General features: G+C 55.9%; 1 protein-coding gene across 1 annotated transcript in view; it reads left to right on the top strand.

The window, feature by feature from the left end:
• FER1L5 (fer-1 like family member 5) overlaps positions 1–15,023 on the top strand; it is a 52,258-nt gene that overhangs the window by 29,073 nt on the left and 8,162 nt on the right. The window contains 14 exon segments of the mRNA XM_036302188.1: positions 6,002–6,126; positions 6,995–7,095; positions 7,759–8,164; positions 9,208–9,339; positions 10,152–10,315; positions 10,600–10,714; positions 11,450–11,552; positions 12,104–12,267; positions 12,381–12,533; positions 12,761–12,899; positions 13,024–13,101; positions 13,946–14,127; positions 14,300–14,491; positions 14,806–14,892. Coding sequence (XP_036158081.1) covers positions 6,002–6,126; positions 6,995–7,095; positions 7,759–8,164; positions 9,208–9,339; positions 10,152–10,315; positions 10,600–10,714; positions 11,450–11,552; positions 12,104–12,267; positions 12,381–12,533; positions 12,761–12,899; positions 13,024–13,101; positions 13,946–14,127; positions 14,300–14,491; positions 14,806–14,892 — 2,141 coding nt within the window.

Below are 15,023 nucleotides of genomic sequence, written 5' to 3'. Positions count from 1 at the left end.
GCATATATAGTGTAAAGAAGAATAAAAGTAGTACCCACCAGCTCGCACTGAGATTAAAAGAGAGAAAATAGCCTCTTAGGAGGCCTCCCATGTATTCTTCCAAGATTCATTTACCCAAGAACTAACCACAATCCTGACTCTTATGATACTGACACCCCAGCTTTTTAAAAAATATTTTTTATTAATTATTGATTTTTAGAGAGAGAGGAAGGGAAAGGGAGAGAAAAACAACAACAACAAAAGTTGATGTGAGAGAGAAACATAGGTTAGCTGCCTCCTGCATGCCCCCAAGGATCAAGTCTGCACCCTTTTAGTGCACTGGACAATGCCCAACCAACTGAGCCACACCAGCCAGGGCCACACCCTTGCTTTAAAAAAAATGCTTAATCACTTATGTGTGCAGCCCCAAAGAGCATACTATTGTTTCATTTTATATCAGTGGAACTTTTCAACCTGAACTCATCTGTTTTTGCACCTCAATATTAATATTTTATAGTGGTATTCGTAGCTGAAGTTAATGTTTATTTCTGTATATACCCTGCTGTATGATTATAACCTTCCCTATAAGTTTGGTAGAAGTCATCTCTAATTATGTGGTATATGTACACATTTAGGTTGTATCTTTTTTTCTACTATAATAATTTTGTTATAAACATTCTTATACATGTCTCCTGGTCACAAGACCGAGACTTCCTCTAAATTACAAACCCAGGAGCGGAAGAGAAATTTAAAGCAAAAGTAATTATAACAAATTACGCTTTCATCAGCGTGGTATGAGAATTCCTCCTACTCTGCATTCTCACCAGTACTTGATGTTGCCTAGTTTAAATTTTTTGCCAATCTGGTGAATGTATGTTATAATTGAATTTATTGGGGTGACATTGGTTAATAAAATTATATAGGTTTCAGGTGTACAATGATATAATACATCATCTGTATATTGTATTGTGTGTTCACCACCCCAAGTAATCTGGTGGATGTAAAATGGTATCTTATAAGATCTTGATTTGCATTTTCCTGACTACAAATGAAGGCTGAGCATCTTTTCACATATTTACAAACATTTGTTCTTCCCCATCTGTAAAAGCCTATATACCTTTTATCCATTATTCTATTTGGCTGTATTTTTCTTATTGACTTGTATATTATTTTTTCTGGGAACAACCTTTTGTCAGATGTGTGTGCCATAAATATAATTCTCTAAGTTTGGGCTTTTCATTCTCTTAATGGTGACTATTTCTTTATTGAGGTATTATTTACAAACAATAAGATTTTAAGTGTATAGTTAAATGGAATTTCACACACATACACCTGTATAACTACTATGGGTAGAAAAATAAATCACCCCAGAAAGCTGTCATATTCCCCTTCTCAGTCAGTCTCCCTACCCTGGGGGGCAATCAGTGCTGTGATGGCTATCAATATAGATTCACTAGAGGCCAGGTGCACTCGGGGGGGCGGGGGGTCCCTCAGCCCACCTGTGCCCTCTCACAGTCTGGGACCCCTCGGGGGATGTCCACTTGCCAGCAGGGAGCAGGCCTAAGCTGCAGTTGGACATCCTTAGCGCTGCTGAGGAGGCGGGAGAGTCTCCTGTCACCACCGCTGCACTGGCAGCCATCAGCCTGGCATGTGGCTAAGCAGAGCTCCCCCTGTGGGAGCGCCCTGACCACCAGAGGGCAGCTCCTACATTGAGCGTCTGCCCCCTGGTGGTCAGTGTGTGTCATAGTGACCAGTCATTCCCAGTCGTTCTGCTGTTAGGGTCAATTTGCATATTACCCTTTTATTATATAGGATAGAGGCCTGGTGCATGGGTGGGAGGCAGCTGATTTGCCCTGAAGGGTGTCCCGGATCACTGAGGGGGTCCTGCTGGGGTGCCTGGCCAGCCTGGGTGAGGGGCTGAGGGCTGTTTTCAGGCTGGCCACACCCCCTTCAGGGTGGGGGTCCTCACTGGGGTGCCTGGCCAACCTGGGTGAGGGGCTGATGGCTGTTTGCATTTTTCTAATAACTAACGATGCTAAGCATCTTTTTGTGTACTCTTTAACCATTCATATATCTTCTTTGGTGATATGCTTACACAAATCTTTTGCCCTTATTTATTTATTTATTTATTGTTAATCCTCACTTGAGGATATTTTCTTCATTGATTTACAGAGAGAGTGGAAGGGAGGAGGAGAGCTAGAGAGCGAAACATTGATGTGAGAGAGAGAGAGACATCAATTGGTTGCCTCCCATATTCCAGGGATTGACCCTGCAACCGAGGTATGTGCCCTTGACCAGAATAGAACCCGCCACCCTTCAGTCTGCAGGCCAATGCTCTATCCATTTGAGCCAAATAGGTGAGGGCATCTTTTGCCCATTTTTAAATTGGGCTGTTTGTCTTCTTCTTATTAAGTTGTAAGAGTTATTTATATATTCTGGATACAAGTCTTTTATCATATACATTACTTGCAAACAGTCTGTGACTTTTTTTTTTCTTCAGGTTTATAACTTCATTAGGCAGTCAGCAGTTAATTCTCATCCACATGAACTGTTTGCGGATTTTTATGCATTCATTGGTTGATTCTTGTATGTGCCCTGACCAGGGAACGAACCCGCAACCTTCACACATCCGGATGATGCTCTAACCAACTGAGCTAGCTACCTGGCCAGGGCACTTTTCATTTTCTTAATGGTGCCTTTTGATGAGCAAACATTTAATTTGGAAGAAGTCCATTTTTTTTTTTCTTTTATGGTGTCATATCCAATCCAAGAATTGTTTGCCTAACCCAAGGTCATGTAGGTTTCCTCCTCCTTTTTCTTCTAAAAGTTCACAGTTTTAGTCTTACATTTAGCACTATGATCCATTTTGAATTCCTTTGCATTTTCCCCAGCACCATCTGTTAAAAAGACTCTCCTTTCCCCAATGTTCTATTGTTTAGGTTTCCTACTCAGGGGCCCCGTTTGGTTCCACAGCTCTTGGTTTTCTTCTGTGTCTGTCCTTTTCTCCCCAGTCCTTCTTGACGCTTTCCGTTTCCTTTGGCCACTTTTCTGGTTTCTATGCTTCTGACCGCATTATCTGCACGGTCTGCTCTCCCCGGGGCTGCTTTTTCTATTCGGCTTCCTTTCTGTGATGCTTTTGTTTTCCTTGTACTTGTTTTCTGAGTTTTGCTGGCTCCCATTTCCTCATCTGACTCCCTAGTTCCTTCTGGGAGTGTGTTTTTGCTGGCACTTTCTGCTCTCTGCTCTGTCAAGCTGGGCTCCCTGCTGTCTGTCTTGGTCCTCAGGTCTCTGCAGGTGACTTCTGCTGGGCTTCACCCCTTGGGGCTCCTAGGGCAATCACAGTTGCTTTTGGCAGTCCTCGGGTGTATTTTGAGTCTGAAGATTATATCTGCCTCCTTGTTTTGCTGAAAATGGAGTTATTTTCCTTCTCCTTGTTGCTTTTGTACGCCATCCAAGAGTAGAAGAAGAAAATTGCCGTTTGTGTCTTCATGCTCCTATCTGACAACCCCAGCCTGGGATCTCTGCTTGTTTATCATCCTGATCATCCCCTCAGTGCCAGGGTCTAAAGCTGATTCCTTCCAACAATTTTGAAAAACTATATGATACTTTCCTTTGAAAATGACCCCCTCCCCTAGTCTCTTGTAATCTCCTTCTCGAATTCACTCTATCATCTGTGGAAGTTCTCATTTTATTCTTCATATTTTTAATCTATCTTCCATATTTGTCATATCTCTGGGCTGCATTCTACATTTCTTCTAGGGCTTCTAGAAAAGGCTTTAGGTGGCCATTTGATTGACCACTTTTTGGCAGCCCCTGTCCTCTCTCCACTCTTCTTCCACATAGTTGGACACACTGCATTTTACGTATTTATTTTGTCTTCTTTGCCCCCACTATTTTTTAAATTCTTATGTAAACTTTGTATATGAGTATAACATGTCTGTGGAAAAGTACACCAACCGAAGTGTCCAGCGCTAGGACACTGGCAGCGCTAGGCTTTCTCTCCTGACCCCTGGGCTCAGGCAGTGGCCAAAGCAGACGTGCCCCTGTCACGACATCCAGACTGTGAAAGAGTCCTGGCATCCCAGAGGCCCCTGGACTCCCCACCCGCCAAGGGCAATCACTCGCCTAGCCTCCAGTTCGTTTTGTCTGGTTTTTAACTTTATATCAAAGAAATCATATAGGATGTATTCTTATGTGTCTGGCACCTTTTGCCCATTATTTTGTTTGTGAAATTCATTCACAGACCCAGATGTTGCTGGGAGTAGTCACAGCTCATTCTCATTGCTGTGTAGTGTTCCATTGTGAAAATATACCATCATTTACTTGTCCTCCTGCTTCTGAGGGAGATTTCAGTGGTTTCCAACTCGGGGCTATTACGAATGGCGCTGTGATGAACATTTTTCTGTCTTTTGATAATGCCGTGTGTGCCTCGCGGTTGGGTGTGCACCAAGGAGCTGAGCTGCTGGGTCAGAGAGCGTGCACCGGTTCTAAGCTGCTCATTTTCTTGGAACTTTACCTGTGGAACCCTTTGGGACTTGGCTAAAGTTTCACGCCCCAGAGAGGGTTTGTCTTTTTTCCCTCCGGTTAGTTGGGGCCCTGCCAACCAGAGACCACTTTAAATTTTGTACAGACCCTGCAGGTGGCCTGAATGCAGAATGCAGCCTACAGGAGGGCCCGTTTGTGGTAACAAATTTGGGGGAAATTTCCCTGTCCCCTCGCCCCAGAGCCAGGCTGGAGACAGGTACGTTTCCTCACCGTGTTCTTCTGTGTGGGGGTTATTTTTCATTGACTGAGTGTTTAGGTTTTGAAGCGCCACCTTTGCGTAGCGTATTACTTTGCTAGGGCTGCCATGACCAAGCACCATAGTCCTGGAAGCTAAACATCTGAAACCAAGGTGTAGGCAGGAGCGGTTCCTTCTGATGGGCCTGAGGGCCGGTGCCAGGCCCTCTCCCAGCTTCTGGTGGCTGCCTGCGTGTTCGGTGTGCCGTGGCTTGTAAACGCAGCACTCCCTCTGTCTGCCTCTGTCTCCCTCTGTCACAAGGCCACCATCTCTTTTGGTCTCTCCTCTTATAGAGACACCAGTCATATTGGGTTAAGGACCCAGCCTGCTGCAGTATGACCTCATCTTAACTAATTACAGCGGCAATGAATGACCCTATTTCCAAATAAGGTCACATTCTGAGGTACTGGAGGTTAGGACTTCAACATATCTTTGCAGGGGACACAATTCAACCCATACCACATGGAGTCTCCTGCTAGACTGCCCACCGTGGCAGCGCTAGGCTTTCTCTCCTGACCCCTGGGCTCGGGCAGTTGCCAAAAAGAAGTGCAAGTTCTCCAAGATTTGCCAGAAACTCAGAGGGCAGGAGCCAGCCTGCTTCTACTTGCCTCAGACATTCTGCTTTATTTTTGGCTTCTGTGGTTTTCTTCCTTTTGCGTCAACCACATACCTCAGAAAAAGATCCCTAACGTTTCATCTAGGTTCCTCCCCTCCTTTCATTAAGAAACATCGCCAGGAACCCAATCATCGTGGGTTTAATCCATGCTTGCCCCGACCCCCTCCTCCACACTGGCAAGATGTCTGCCCATCCCAGCCAAACCCTGGGTCTTCTCCTGAGCCCAAGGCCCACTCCCCGCTGCTTTTCAGGCCACCCAGGGGTAGACCTGCCTCCAGTCATGCCTCTTGCCTCAGTAGCTCGCTTGAAGTTAAGGGCATGGAGCTGTGCAGCTAGACACCTGCATTATGCCCGCCCGGTGGTGCCACTTTAGGCAAACTACTTCCCAGCCATAGCCTGGATTGTCCCGCCTGCTCACTGGGGGCTTTGAAGGCTGCGTGATACACCGAGCATGATGAGTGCTCAATCAGGCGGCCCACCCTCTGGTGGGAGGGCTCCAGTTAGAATTATTAGCAGATGGCATCCTGGAGGGATGAAGTAGCTCAGTGAAGGTCCTCTGAGGGACACACTGAGAGGAGACCCCCCCACTCAGACACCGCGCCCCCCCCCCCATCTCTGTGTCTCAGGGAACATCTACAATTACGTGCCCTGGTACAACACCAAGCCGGTGGTGGCCCTGACCTCCTACTGGGAGGACGTCAGCTTCCGCATGGACTGCCTCAACCTTCTGCACTTCACTCGGGACCGCCTGGTGAGTGGTGCTGGCTGGGCGCAGGGAGGACCTGTCACCGAAGGGAGATTTGGGACAACGAGTCACAGTCGGAGGAAACCGGTCCCTTGGTTCACGCATGCCCTCCACACCGAGTGAGATGGAAGTGCCCAACACGGGGCTGGGCTCTGAAGACACCAAGATGAGTCAACACAGCCGCTGTCCTCGGCCTCGGGGAAGCCAGCGGTGCGTGTAGGCCTCTGCAGTGCAGCCAGAGCTTCGGAGGATGTGCAGGCACCGGCCACAAGGGCAGAGACTGGGCGGGGGAGGGAGGTGAAGAGCCAATAGTGGAGGACACGTTCGAAAAGGAGGTGACATTTGAGCAGAGCCCTCAAGAATGAGGAGTTTGCAGGGGGCATGGGCGGGGGCGGGGTGGGGGTGGGGGGCTAGAGACGGGAACAATGTGCACAGCATGGTGATGTGAAGGTCGAGGGTGGTGGGGGCATGGAGGTGAGTGCGAATAAGGCCAGAAAAGCTGGGAGAGGTCAGATCACAAAAGGTCTTAGGTGTCTGTTAAGAAAGGAAGCCGCTGCAGTTTTAGACAGGAGAGCCACGCGGTGCCTCCTCCTCAGATAGGACTTCCTCGCACATGCGAAGGGAAGCCCAGCATTGGGACCGGTGCCCCTCCTCGGCCCGCCTACCCTGGCTCCTTCCTGCTCCCCCTTCTCCTGTGGGGGAGTGGGAAGGGTGCGTGGGGCCCTAACCCCACAAGGGCCTGTGACAGCTTTGGTCTGGCATCCCCAGGTTGCCCCTCACAGGTTCCCAAGTCATGACTGAAAATGTCGGGCGAATCAGCCCTACAGCTGCCTGGTGCCCCATGCTCACGTGCTCTTTTCCTCCTCCTGGGCAGAAAGCCAATCTGGACGCCCTGAAATCTATGCGGAACCCGAGGGACCCCGCCCTGCTCCCCCAGTGGAGGAAACTGCTGAGGGACCTGGTGGAGGACTGCAAGTAGGAGCAGGGCGCCACATCGGAGCGGGGCCCCCGATGGCAATGCGCCCTTCCCCACCCTGACCCCACCTCCCCAGATCTCTCCCTGGCTTGAGACCCAAACAACAGAGCAGCTTCTCCTCTCCCATCAGGCCTTGCAGAAAATGGCCCTCACCTTCCCCACCTCCCCCGCCCCCGCCCTGAGCATTGTCCTTGCTGTCCCCACCCCACACCTCGTGCTCCCACCAAACCAAGCCTCTCAGTGTTTCCAGACAAGCCCTGCCCGGCCTGGCCCCATACCTTCCCCCTGCTGCTCCTCTCCACATGCCTTCTTCAGGGCTCTGACTGTTCCAGAAGATTCCTTGTAAGGCCTCTGCCTGCCCCGCACCCTACTTGGATCCCCACTGCTACACCTCAGGGTTTGGTTGCCTCACACCCCTCTCTAAGAGGTGTGAGCATAGGCCTGGCTCATGCAGGGACTGGGAGGGCGGGTGGGGGTGGGGGGGTGAGAAACTGGGGACCAGGCCTGCACTGAGCAGGCTTCTCAGGAGGGGTGGGAAGGGCTCCCTGCGTCAGGCCAGCAGGGGCTGGGCAGGATCTCGAGTCCAGGAAGGGCACGTTGGCCTAAAACTGGGCCAGAGGCCATGAATGGCCCAGCCCTCTCCTTCCTGGTCCTGGCCACAGGCGCCCTCTGCCCTGCATGACCCATCAGCCAAAAGCCACGGAACTGGACGGGAAGAGGTGGCAGCTCCGTAACCTCCTCCTCAAGGAACTGGCCCAAAAGGCCAAGGAAGTCCAGCCTAGGGACATGGTGGCCACCGTGGAGGGCTGGCTATACCGCCTCAACGCCGTGCTTCCCGAGGTGGGCGCTGGGCCCCTGGCCGGGAGCAGGCCGCAGAGCCTGTGCACGGGCCTGACTCTCCTGCCGCGGCAGCCCCAGGTGAGCATCCCGGACGTGATGATCTGGCTGATGGCCAAGGAGCAGCGAGTGGCCTACGCACAGGTGCCCGCCCACAGCGTCCTGTTCTCCCCGACGGGGGCGCTGCACTGCGGCAAGTTCTGTGGGAAGACACAGACGCTGCTCCTGCAGGTGCGCAAGTGGGAGTCCTTGGGCAGCTCCAGACCTGGTGCGGGGAGGCCGGGAGCACCCCAGGGAGACTCCCTGAGCTCTGGGGGCGTCCCATGAGCCTCCCCTCCGGCCTGCCCCTGCCTGCTCCCAGGCCCTTTATCAGGTGAATGGGGTGGAAGTTTCCAGAGGAAGGAAAGCCCATCAGCATGAGGCCGACGTCCAGTCCATGACCCAACAATGTCCCCAGATTGCCTCCTCCGTCAGCTTCACACCTCACTTAGCTCCTCCTCGTTCTCTCTCCCCTGGACCACAGTTGGGCACAGCCCAAACTATGCAATGACTGTAAGGTTTGGGCACCAGCCCATCGTATCAGATATAAGCCACAAATAAGGCTACCACCACCCTGACCACAGCCCCTGCTTCTAGCCGCCCCCAGCCACGGAGGCAGATGGGGACACGTACCTGGCTTTCCACTGCGTCCTCGAGAAGGTCCAACCTCCCTGGCCTGACCCTAGTCACCCCTCCTCCTCCGCCCTCTCAGGCCCCATCCTCTCAACAGTCAGGCCACGCTGGGCTCCCCCACACCTGCCTGCCCTCTGCCCTCCTGCCATCTCGAGGCCCCTCTTGTGCCCTCAGAGTCCTTCTCATCCTGCAAGAAGCACTGACACTTGATCCCTGGCTGTACCACTCGCTGGATTGTATGTCCTCGGCCACTCCTGGCCGTGCCCAGCCTCAGTCTGTTCCTCTGTAGAATGGGCCTGGTGACAATGACACCCGCTCACGGTGGTGTGAGGGTCAGAGCACACTGTGAGAACGCAATCAGTGATCACTAGGACCACTGTCAATGTCACCAGCATTCCTGCTGCTTCCTGGCAGCACTGCCCCGCTCCCCTCAGCCCCAACTAGTGTGGGGTCACATGTACAACCATCGGCTAGCTCGGCTCAGTGTGGGGCCCCTGCTCCTGGGGCTCAGGGTGAAGGAGCAGGTGTGTGCCCCTCCCTCACCTGCACCCCTGCCTCCGGGGGGCCCACACCCCTGTGGGCTTGACCTGCCGCTGACTCAGCACCCAGAGGGCGAAGGGCAGAAGGACTCGCTCCCGGCCCATCTCCGGGTCTGCATGTGGCTGGGCAACGTCACAGACAGCTGGGACCTGCAGCTGCTCCGAGAGGGCCAGGTGGTCGTGTACGCGGAGACGGTGAGCGGCCGGGGTGGGGGGCGAGGGGGACAGAAGCGAGGGAACTGCAATGGCCCAGCACCGAGAAAACGTTCCCAGAGAATCGGGTTCTGAAGGGGGTCTGATGGAGAAAGGCAGCAGAGCGACCGCAGACACTGCCCGCTTGGGGTCCCTGGTTCACAAGCCACAGACGTGGTCACTGAGTGGTCCCCTGGGGCCGGTCGCTCTCCCTAGTGGAGATTTATGGGGAGCTTCTCCCTGTTAGTTCAGAGCATGTGAGTGAGTGAGGCCCCGGCTTGCAGGGGCCTGTCCATCACCAGCCGGGCAGCCTGGGGCCCCGCACCCCCCAGCTGGGTCCTTCAGGCCAGGCTGGTAGTCTCAGGGAGAGGGAGGCCTGGCACTGTCAGAGGGACAAGAAACGGGGCGCCTTCCCACAGGGCAATGAACCCAGGGGGTGGGTGAGCAGGGCTTAGGCTAAGCTGTGAAAGCAGAAGGGAAGTGAGTTTAGAGTTTCAGGCTTTGTAATTTACTGAATTAAACACATTTCACGGTCCCTAAGTTGTGTGTGACAGGTGAGCATATAATATGGATAACCAGCTCCTTTGTAGGCTTGGAGATGCTGAGATGGGGATCCCGCACACCCAGCAGGGGAACCTGCAAGAAAGGCCCCGAGGTTGCAAAGAGGAGGCAAATAGTGGAGCAGGAGGGCCCCCGGGGTCAGCAGTGACAAAGCAGACAGGCCCCATTGCAGGCACCACCAGGGTCTCTGCGGTCCCACTGTGTGCTGGGGAGGCAGCAGATTCTGACAGCCTTCCCTCCACTCCCATCCCCAGTATGAGAACCAGGCCAAGTACAAAGACCAGTGGGGGCAGCAGGGGCTGTACCAGTGCCCCAACTTCTCTGACGTCCTGGGGCACAAGGCTCTCCCCAAGGAGGATTTCAAGGAGCCCTCGGGATGGCACTGGGAGGGGAAGTGGACGGTGGAGCCTCAGAGGAGGTAAGTCTTGGGTGCAGGGCCTGGAGCCAACACTTCTTTCTTCCGGGAGGCCGGTCAGCAGCAGCCTAGACAGGCAGGCACGCAGCCACTGGAGCCCGGCCCTAGGGTTGGGGTGCCCAGGCAGAAGCCCTGCCCACCACCCTGCCCTGCAAGCCGGCCCACTGCCCAGCCTTGCCGAGCAGGTGGGGTTCACAAGGAGGGAGCACTCGGCCAGCAGAGGAGGACCGCAGGGGTCTGGAAGTTTGGGGAGATGTGTTGGGAACTCGAGGTGTCGCTGCCCCCAGACTCCTCCTGGACACAGACATCAACAAGAGCCAGGTGCTGGAGGAGGTGTACGAGAACCAGCAGCGGGACCTCGCGGGGGCCTGGGTGCCGGCAGCCACCCCCAACACCGACGTGGTGAGCAGGGCGAAACCACCTCGGGGCGTGGGGGCAGTGCAACCAGATGGCCACCTTGGGAGCTGGGTGGTCCAAGCAGGAAGAGCGCTAGACCAGGGGTTGCTATCTGAGCCCATCCCCCTCTGTGTGGACCCTGGGCCAGCACTGATGATGGCTCCAATGAGACGGCCTCCTCAGGGGGAGGAGAGGCGGGGGCTGGGGCTGGTCTCAGCAGAACCCGCTGTGACGACGGGAGCGGTCTATATCTGTACTGTCCACGTGTGGCTATTGAGGACTTGCAACATGGCGTTGAGGGGGACGAGCTGCACTGAGTTTTGTTTCACTTCATTGATTTCAATGTAAGCGGCCCCGGGAGGCCGGCGACTGCTGCACAGGACAGGACGGTCTACCCCTCACGCCGGGCTCCCCTGGGCAGGCGGCCGGCCGCTGGGCTGGGGCCGGCGGCAGCATCCAGGCGGCAGCCACGCTCAAGTTTGCTTTCAGTCATTTCCACGGTTATTTCCTATTTGTGGGGAGTGATGCTGATTTTCCACTGAGAGTGGACCTATAAAGTTTCCTTTTAAAAATACGTTTATTTATACTTTGAAAAGGTGAGTCGGTAAAGGCATACTCAGTGACTGTGAGTGGCGTTAGACGTAGCAAGTGCCATCTGCTCCCGGTCGAGCAAATGTGCGGGCAGGTGAGTGAAGGCCCCTGGCTCAGACACCCCTCAGCCCGCCGCCTCTCCACCCGCAGAACGGGCAGCCCGTGGAGGCGCGGGAGAATGTGAAGTGCCCCCAAGGCTGGCACGTGAAGAAGAACTGGACTGTGGAGCTGAACCACGCGGTGGACAATGAGGGTCAGTCCTCTGCTCACAGGCCGCGGGCAGGAGGGCCTGGAGCTGCCAGGGTCCGACACTGCCCACAGCCTGAAAACAGCCAAGCTCCCGGGTGGGATGGGCCTGAATTCCTGGGGGGTCCCCCAGCCTCCGGAGAGCAGGGCTTGACCCTCCCCACAGACCTGGGCCCAGTTCTGAGACAGGGCAGGTGGGACGCACCTCTCAGTGCCTGAGCAAGGATCTGGCTCTGGAGCCGGGGTTCCCCCTGGGGGCTGCAGGGAGGTGCCCTCAGCAGGAAGTCTGAAGACCTGGGCTCAAGACCCAAACCCTGCCACTCATGAGCGGTGCGACCTCGTATGGGTCACATGACATCTGAGCCTCACCTTCCTCATCTGTGAGATGGGCAGCTGGGCCCAAGCCACTGAGGTGACACAGTGTGACCACACCTTCCAGGGCCAGAGAGACCTGGACACGAGGGCAGTGCTGCCCCTGTAGCCTGCCTTCTGGGGCCCATCTCCCAGCCTCCCAGCCTGTGGGACCTGGGCACCCACGCCACGGCCCTGCTCCTGCAGGCTGGGAGTACGGCGTGGGGATCCAGCCCTCCGGCCTGCCTCCGGTCTGGAACTCAGTGGAAAAGACCTACTACACCTGCCGCCGGCGGCGCTGGGCGCGTGTGCGCTGCCGGAACCACGGGAAGCTGAACCTGGAGCAGGAGACGCTGTCCTTCCTGCAGCTGGTGAGGGGCCACCTGGGCGGGGACATGGCAGGACCGCTGGCAGGGTCCACCCCGGGCCATGCAGGAGGCTGTCCCGGCTGTCATCCCTGCAGGACCACCCCGGCCCGACCCAGGAGGAGGAGGGCTGGGAATACGGCACCATGGGCTCCAAGTTCCACCTGAACCCTCAGCCCCAGAGCCGGTTCCGCCGCCGCTGCTGGCACCGCAGGCTGGCCCCCAACAAGGACAAGGGCATCGCACCCATATTCCTCCTGGAGGGGTCCTTGGTAAAGCTCAGAGGGCCGGGCGCCTCCTCCCAGCCCCTACCCCCTGGAGCCCGGGCCCAGGGAGGCGTGGCAGCAGCAGATGCCCTAGGCTGGGCACTGACAGCTCAAGGGTGGGGAGTCTGCATCCTGGATCCACATTGTCAGGCTTTGGAGGGTGGAGCCCAGAAGGGCAAAAGGGGGACCTGGGCATGGGCACCCAGGAGCCTCAGGGAGACTGTGGTGGGCAGGGGAAGGAGCTGAAAAGGCAGGAAGAGAACAGGCCGCCGTCACGGGGTCTCAGCAGAACGCTCAGGGGCCCCTGGAAGCCGGCCCCGGAGGACACCCCGCCGCCGCCCCACCTGCCTTTCATCTACTGCATCTTCGACAGTGAGCGCTCTCTGAGAGCCGTGCCTGGGTGGTCCCTGAGGCCCCATATCTGAGGGCAGGGAGAGGGGAGGGCCAGGGTGGAGTCCTGGGGGCAGGTGACAGAGTCCACTCCTCTCTTACACAGAGCCCCACTACTACCAGCTTTTCTGCTACATCTACCAGGCCCGGAACCTGATGGGCAACCAGATCCAGACATTCCAGGGTAGGTGGCAGCACCTCTTCTCCCCCAGCTCCCCAGGGGCCCAGGATAAAAAATATGGCAAAGGAAGAGGGTGACCAATATGCAGACCACCCCCCAACTCCCAGCAGCTCATGGCCCTGGTTTGGGGAAAAGACACAAAAACAAGGAATACAAGGCAAGGCTGTTGTTGAGGTGTGTCCCCAGTGCTGTGGAACTAAGAGGGGGAGTTGGGGAGGCATCACCTCGGGGGACCACTTAGCTGGCCTTGAACAGGGAGGAGTTCATGAAAGCAAAAGAGAAGTGACCATTTGGAAAACTCACGTGTCCCTGGAGCTGGACAGATGAGGGGTAGGGAGGAGGGGTGGCGATTTCTGGAAGGTTCCAGGTGGGTCAGTGCTCCGCCCTGTCCTGCTGGTGGCTGTGTAGGGAGCCAGGTTGCTGGAGGAGGGCTGAGCCGGGCAGTGTCCACTGGGCACCGGCACCTGTGTTGAGAGGCTATTTGATCCTCCCTGACGCCAAGCCCGCTCGCTGATGCTGTGAAAAGGCAGCCACGTGTAGCCTGGTCCTCAGAGCTCCTCCGGAGGAGCCACTGGCCCTCCTCCTCTGTGCCACCCAGCCTCAACCATAGCTGTGTGAGACAGATGTGGGTGGGACCAGTGACCCTGGGCCTCTGCCTATCTGTCCCTTTGCTCTGTGGCTTACACTGAGGTGGCTTCTGCACAGCGGGCAGTGGCGGGGCTGCCCCACCTGGGCCTCCCTGGGAGACGCCCTAGGTTGGGGCCCTGACAGGTGGTCCGGTGGCGGCCGGAGAGGAGAGCTTCACTCAGCTCAACAGTGAGACTCGCCCCTCTCCCCCACCCTCCAGAGCCCTTCGTCCGGTTGGTCTTCTTGAACCATAGCCAGTGCACCCAAACCCTGAGGAGCTCTGCAGCCCCCACGTGGGCCCAGACGCTCATCTTCCAGCACCTCCTCCTGTACGAGAGCCCTCACGACACCAGGGAGAGCCCGCCGCTCGTGGTGCTGGAGCTGTGGCAGCGGGACTCGCGGGTACGGCAGACTGGGCCGGGCAGAGGGGAACGTGCTCCAATGGGCCTGGCTCGCAGGGCGTGTACGCATACCTGTTAGCCCTTTCCCTAGACTCATGGGGATCCCCGGGGAGGAGCCAGGAGCCAGAATCCACTAGCTTGGCACCTTGTTCTGCAAATTTCCCTCCCTCCAGGGCAAGGAGAGCTTCCGGGGACGGAGCATGTGGCCCCCAGTGGTCTGGCTGGATGTCCAACATCGGGTCTTGCCCCCCATGAGGTGGCATCCCTTTGCAAAAGAGTTGGGGGAGGAAGAGGGCGAGATCTTGGCTTCCTGTGAGCTGATCCTTGAGACTGAGGTACTGGGAGAGAGGGCCCTGCTGGGAGGTGTAGTACTCAGTGCCCCACCTTGCCTCAGGCCCCTGCGACATGTTCCCACAGCCAGTGGTCCCTGACTCCACCCCCCCAAACCCCCTCAGAAAGGCCTGGGCCTGGAACCAGAACTCGGGGCCTGGGGAACTCAGCCAGCCTGCCCCCCTAACCTAGCTCTCCAGCCACCATCTGCCCATGGGCTCGGGGGCCGCCTCAGTTGAGCTCTCTCAGGAACCTGCTTGAGCTGTGGATGGAGAACAGTAGGAACAGCCCAGTGGGGCCTCGTGCTCCCTGCTCTCTCACCTCATCCCTTCAGAGTCTCAGAAGGAAGCTGCCAATCTTAAGTGTTCCCTGGAAGAATGGAGTCTTCACACTCCCCAAGAGCATGCAGCCCACGCTGAGGAAAATGGCGGTGGAGGTGATGATGGTTGGGGTGGGGAGGTTGGGGGGGTGGGCAGGGAACGTGGAGCTCTGCTGACCCTCCTGGGGTGGTCCTGACCCCCTGATCCAAAGCTGAGATGGAGGGAGATGAGAGAATGAAGAGCAGCT

Source organism: Myotis myotis, unplaced genomic scaffold (assembly GCF_014108235.1).
Source record: "Myotis myotis isolate mMyoMyo1 unplaced genomic scaffold, mMyoMyo1.p scaffold_m19_p_30, whole genome shotgun sequence".
NCBI classification, from domain to species: Eukaryota; Metazoa; Chordata; class Mammalia; order Chiroptera; family Vespertilionidae; genus Myotis; species Myotis myotis.
Note: the sequence above shows the minus strand (reverse complement) of the source record. Positions and strands in the feature narration are given on the sequence as shown.